Source organism: Corythoichthys intestinalis, chromosome 13 (assembly GCF_030265065.1).
Source record: "Corythoichthys intestinalis isolate RoL2023-P3 chromosome 13, ASM3026506v1, whole genome shotgun sequence".
NCBI lineage: Eukaryota > Metazoa > Chordata > Actinopteri > Syngnathiformes > Syngnathidae > Corythoichthys > Corythoichthys intestinalis.
This window is the reverse complement of record NC_080407.1, coordinates 46,451,009-46,457,272: the sequence shown is the minus strand read 5'-3', so window position 1 is coordinate 46,457,272 and position 6,264 is coordinate 46,451,009. Positions and strand designations below refer to the sequence as shown.

At 40.7% G+C, this 6,264-nt stretch overlaps 1 protein-coding gene across 1 annotated transcript; it reads left to right on the top strand.

The window, feature by feature from the left end:
- The first annotated feature begins 1,197 nt into the window (after positions 1 to 1,197).
- LOC130929237 (uncharacterized) lies at positions 1,198 to 5,774 on the top strand. The gene is made up of 4 exons (XM_057856284.1): positions 1,198 to 1,849; positions 1,942 to 2,090; positions 5,555 to 5,613; positions 5,685 to 5,774. Exons 1-2 carry the CDS (start codon positions 1,356 to 1,358, stop codon positions 2,081 to 2,083), a joined length of 636 nt encoding a protein of 211 aa, XP_057712267.1. The 5' UTR covers positions 1,198 to 1,355; the 3' UTR covers positions 2,084 to 2,090; positions 5,555 to 5,613; positions 5,685 to 5,774.
- Positions 5,775 to 6,264: the final 490 nt, after the last annotated feature.

Sequence of the window (6,264 nt, the reverse complement as noted above, 5' to 3'; positions counted from 1 at the left end):
AACGCGATAATTTTGACAGCCCTAGTTTTTATATCTCCACCTCGTAAAGGACAAATTTTCCTCTGAATGCTCTGCCATCATATCCCTCTGCATCTGTTTTGCGTGTGTGTGTTTGCCGCACGCGCTGTTCCGGTTTGTGTGTGAAAACACCAGGTCTGGAGTACGTGCGCTATTAGGCTCGAGCGTTTACGTCACAGAATGGGGGATCACGTGAGATTTGACAACAACGCAGCCATATTGGAAGCAGGTCTGGCTTGCGGGACATTAAAATTTAACTTGCCAGTTCGATAAAGAGACAAATTCGTTACTAAGACGAAGAACGGATAAGTGATCAAACTTAAGGATGTGAACAATGTTGACCCTTACGAGCAAGCCGAAGACAAATGGAGGAAATGTCAAAATGTCGATGGGCTTCCACAATTACGCGAAATAGACATTCTGCTGTATTTATTGTTTGGTGTATGTTACTAAACTCATCAACGATTCCGAAATTACAAATCGCTACAAAGCTACGAACAGTTTTGCTGTGGATGGGTGCAGGACCTGCACATTATGACCGTATCAAACGGCAACTCCATCGTTCTTGTGTGTTTACTATTTTCATTGCCATGAACCTGACCGCACCCCAAGTCTTGGATGACAAATAAACAGAGCAGAGTAGACTCGCTACGGCTGGTAGTTTCTTCAATTTATTCAAAGTAAGTAACGCACCGCTTTTGACCATCAGTAACAGTAATGGCATTGTAACGGCGGAAAAAATAATTAGTTAGATTACCCTGTTATGACACCGTTATTCCCAACACTAGAAACCTCATTGGTTAAACAGTCTATGCTCGATCGGTAGGAACAAAAACCAGGACCCACAGGGGTCCTTGAGGACCGGTTTGGGAACCACTGGCTTAAACACTTGAACGTACGCTACTAATCTTAAACCATCACTGTCTATGCCATGTCAACACGCCAACAGCGGCAGCTGGCCAAGAGACCCCGGGCGCCCTGCCCACCCGACCGCAGGCGACCGCCGCCCCGTCAACCACCCCGGCGCTGTCCACCACCCCGGTGCCGGGCACTCCGTCAACCACTCCGGGCGCGCTGTCAACCAACCCAGCACCGTCAACCACAACCACCCCAGCGCTGTCCACCAACCCGGTGCCGGGCACTCCGTCAACCACGCCGGACGTGCTGTCAACCACCCTGGCACCGTCAACTACCCCGGCGCTGGGCACCCCATCAACCACCCCGGCACCTTCAACCACCCCGGCGCCTGGCGCTCCATCAACCACACCAGTGCCGTCAAGCACCCTGGCACCGAGTGCACCGTGCACCACCCCGGCGCCGTCAACTACCCCGCCGCCATGGGTTCCGCCAACCACACCGCCATGGGTTCCGCCAACCACACCGCCATGGGTTCCGCCAACCACACCGCCATGCGTTCCGCCAACCACACCGCCATGGGTTCCGCCAACCACACCGCCATGCGTTCCGCCAACCACACCGCCATGCGTGCCGCCAACCACACCTCCATGCGCTCTGCCAACCACACCGCCATGCGCTCCACTACCCACACTGCCATGCACACCGCTGACCAGACCGCCATGTGCTCCACCAACTACTCCGCCATGCGCTCCGCCATGGGCTCCGCCAACCACACCGCAATTCGCTCTGCTAACCACACTGCCATGCGCTCTGCAAACCACACCGCCATGCCTTCCGCCAACCACACCGGCATGCGCTCCACCAACAACACTGCCATGCACTCCACCAACCACACCGCCATGCGCTCTGCCAACCAGACCATGGACTCCGCCAACCACACCGCCATGCCTTCCGCCTACCACCCCCCCAACAGGTTCACCAACCAACCCACTTAGCGTTCCGCCAACTGGTCTAGTCCAGATCCATTTCTGAATTCACCCACCTAATGTTTCCTGATTGTTGCAGCTGCACCAACAACCATCACACCGGCAACAACCGCCGCTCTTGCAACGCGTTGGCTGACATTCCGATCGGCGGGAGAGCATTTCACCCAGGACTTGTTGAATCCAGCTTCCGCAGCATTTGTCAGTCGAGCGCACCTCATTAAGAAAACCGTAAGTGCTATCAAAAGGTGAATGTTACTCTTCCACATCTTGGCAGTTTCAATGAACTAAACATCTATTGTTAGCAATCTGTTCTATTAACTAGGGTTGTTCCGATCATGTTTTTTTTGCTCTCGATCCGATCGTTTTAGTTTGAGTATCTGCCAATCCCGATATTTCCCGATCCGATTGCTTTTTTTTTTTTGCTCCCGATTCAATTCCAATCATTCCCGATAATTTTTCCCGATCATATACATTTCGGCAATGCATTAAGAAAAAATGAATAAAACTCGGACGAATATATACATTCAACATACAGTACATAAGTACTGTATTTGTTTATTATGACAGTAAATCCTCAAGATGGCATTTACATTATTAACATTCTATCTGTGAGAGGGATCCACGGATAGAAAGACTTGTGACTTTGTATATTGTGACTAAATATTGCCATCTAGTGTATTTGTTGAGCTTTCAGTAAATAATACTGCAGCCATTCAACCCAAATGCATGATGGGAAGTAGAACCATGACTGTGCGTAGTGCTACCAATTGATATATCTTCTCTGTGTTGGGAAATAACATAAGGTGTTAAGAAAAAGATCAATTGCTACCTTGATTCCCCACATTGCTTCCCATGATATTTCTAAATGTAGGGAGAGGAAATGTAAGGCTTTAGCTTATTAAAAAAGGCTCCAAAGGCTGCCAAAATTCACTCTACTCATTTTACGCTGCCTTTTATCTCTCTTCATAGGTAAAACGGCGCCATTACAGGTTGAGCGCGACAATGCGTGAGTGGGTCGCGCAACGCAGCCATTAATTGTGTTAAATATTTTAACGTGATACATTTTTTACAAAATGAATTACTGCCGTTATCAGGATAAATTTGATAACCCTACCTTAAGCCTAAACTAAAGACTCTGGATGAGTGTAACATATTATGTCTGCAACGTTAAATGCAATTAGAAAACGATTTAATTTAAAAAAATATATATATATTAGGGCTGTCAAAATTACCGCATTAACGAGCGGTAATTAATTTTTAAAATTAATGCTGTTAAAATATTTGACGCAATTAACGCACAAATGCCCCGCTCAAGCAGTTTAAAATGACAGCAGAGTGAAAGGTGTACTTGTTGTGTTTTTTGGAGTTTTGCCGCCCTCTGCTTGCACTTTGGTGCGACTGATTTTATGGGCTTCAGCACCCATGAGCATTGTGTAATTATTGACATCAATAATGGCGGGCTACTAGTTTATTTTTTGATTGAAAATTTTACTAATTTTATTCAAACGAAAACATGAAGAGGGGTTTTAATATAAAATTTCTATAACTTGTATTAACATTTATCTTTTAAGAACTACAAGTCTTTCTATCCATGGATCGCTTTAACAAAATATTAATAATGGTAATTCCATCTTGTTGATTTATTGTTATAATAAAGAAATACAGTACTTATGTACCGTATGTTGAATGTATATATCCATCTTGTGTCTTATCTTTCCATTCCAACAATAATTTACAGAAAAATATGGCATATTTTATAGAAGGTTTGAACTGCGATTAATTGCAATTAATTACAATTAATTAATTTTTAAGCTGTAATTAACTCGATTAAAATTTTTAATCATTTCACATCCCTAATATATATTTTAAAAAGGCATGGCCGATATTTTTTTGCAGATTCCGATACTTTGAAAATTACGTGATCGGACCCGATCGATCGGGATGCCGCGGTATGAACCTAGCCTTAGTTAGCTAGCTAGTTATGAAGTCGGTTAATTTGTTGATAAATAATAATAGAGTCATGAAAGACACACACACAAAATACTATATGGACATAATACTTATAATCTTCTTAAAGGATGTCACTTTTTACATACCTAGTCTGTGTGGTCCAAGGTAAATTTATTCCTGACAGCCAAAGTTGATAAGAATGAAAGATTCCCATTGGATTCCATAGAAAATGCATGTGGGTCATTTTTTACCCATTTGTGGAAGCTTGAGGTAGTAATACAAAAATGACAATTTCTTCAAATGTATAAAAAGTTCATCAAAAATTCGAATGTCATTAGATCAAGAACATTTTATTTGAGGAATACCTGAAATATGAATTGATCACAATTATTAATTCTAATTTCAAGAAAACCACTTCACCGGGTCATTTTTAACCCACTTATGCATCTAAGGGTTAAGACTAGGGGTGTCAAACGATTAAAATTTTTAATCGAGTTAATTACAACTAAAAAATTATTTAATCGTAATTAATCGCAATTAATCGCACTTCAAACCATCTATAAAATATGCCATATTTTTCTGTAAATTATTGTTGGAATGGAAAGATGGGACACAAGCTGGATATATACATTAAACATACGGTACACAAGTAATGTATTTGTTTATTATAACAAATAAACTAGGGCTGCAGCTATCGAATATTTTAGTAGTCGATTAATCGATGGACTAGTTAGTTCGAATAATCGAGTAATCGGATAAGGAACATGAAAAATTAAAATACCTGAGCTGAGCCTCAAACAGTATACATTTTTTAAAAATTAGAATCTATGTAAAACAAAAAGAACAATTGGCCAACTTACATAGAAAAAGTCCACTAGCTTAAATGCTATAAAATGCTAACGTTTTTTTTTTTTTTTTTTTTACAATGCTCTAAGCAAATGGCTCAGACACATACTCCCACAAAAATGGCTAATTATACCTATAAACTAAATTATGAATACATTAAAAAACATTGGCTCAAACAAAAACTTAGCTTACGTTGGTCTTAACAGGGAGCAGTTGGATTCAGCCATGTGAAAAGAGGCAGACCAGAGGGCAGTGTATCCACCCTAATATATAAAACCAAATCCAAACACTTTCAAAATAAACCATTACAACGACACTTTAATTAAAACGAATACTCGAGGCAACAAAATTTAATTTGAATATTTTTTTCTAATCGGATACTCGAGTTAATCGATTAATCGTTGCAGCACTAAAATAAACAATATGGCATGACCATTATTAACATTCTGTTAAAACGATCCATGGATAGAAAGACTTGTAGTTCTTAAAAGATAAATGTTAGTACAAGTTATAGAAATTTTATATTAAAACCCCTCTTGATGTTTTCGTTTTAATTAAATTTGTAAAATTTTCAGTCAAAAAATAAACTAGTAGCCCGCCATTGTCGATGCCAATAATTACTTACACAATGCTCATGGGTGCTGAAGCCTATAAAATCAGTATCACCCAAGCGCCAGCAGAGGGCGACAAAACTCTGAAAAACACAACAAGTTCACATTTCACTGTGCTGTCATTTTAATGTTTGAGCGGGGCATGTGCGTTAATTGCGTCAAATATTTTAACGTGATTAATTAAAAAAATTAATTACCGCTCGTTAACGCGATAATTTTGACAGCCCTAGTTAAGACACTAACATTTTTTTTTAAAGTGGTTTATCTTTACTTGTGTTTCCACAGCTTGAAGTTTTCATCCGAAAACTCTGTTCGTTCCATTTCTTGACCGTGGTTTCATTCAGGTCAGTTTCGATTTAGGGCCCTCATGAAAGACCCTGATTGGTATTAATTCTAACAATTCTGTTCGTTTCAGTAACGGCACCATCATCAACAACATGGTTTTAAGTTTCACGGCCAGCTCCGTGCCCAATAATACTGTCATCGGGCAAGTTTTGATCGACGCAGCGCCACACATCTCAGATTTTAATGTGGACACCTCCTTCATTTTTGTGGAAGGCATCCGTAAGTTGTCCGAAAAAATGCTCAGCTATGCTTCAGGTTCTTCCGTGAGTGACTAATATTTTTTTTTCTGTTGTTGTTTTAAAGAGGTTTCGAAAGGAACACGCTACGAAAGCAGCTTGGTCACTGCATCCTGCCTACTACTTCTGTCACTGTTGTTAGCAAACTAGCAATAAAATGCTAATGAGACATGTACTTTCTACCAATTCACAAAAACGCATTACAACAATTGTTCGTCTTGAAGTAATCATCATTTTTCTTGTAAAGTGACATTTGTTGTGTTATGGATTTAACCCTTTTCGAGCACGCGTTTAAATACTATGTACTTTTTATAACCAATTATAAAGTGTTATTGGGGAAAAGAACCATTTTTCCCATTGAAATGCCTTTCAAATCAACAGAAAGTAGAAGTCAACAAAAGTTAACAGGAAGTG

What these genes read in the sequence shown, in the direction of transcription:
- LOC130929237 (XM_057856284.1), top strand. Translation starts at nt 1,356, where the DNA reads ATGGGTTCCGCCAACCACACCGCCATGGGTTCCGCCAACCACACCGCC. An exon ending in GCCTACCACCCCCCCAACAG is followed by an intron (nt 1,850 to 1,941) that starts GTTCACCAACCA and finishes TGATTGTTGCAG; the next exon opens with CTGCACCAACAACCATCACA.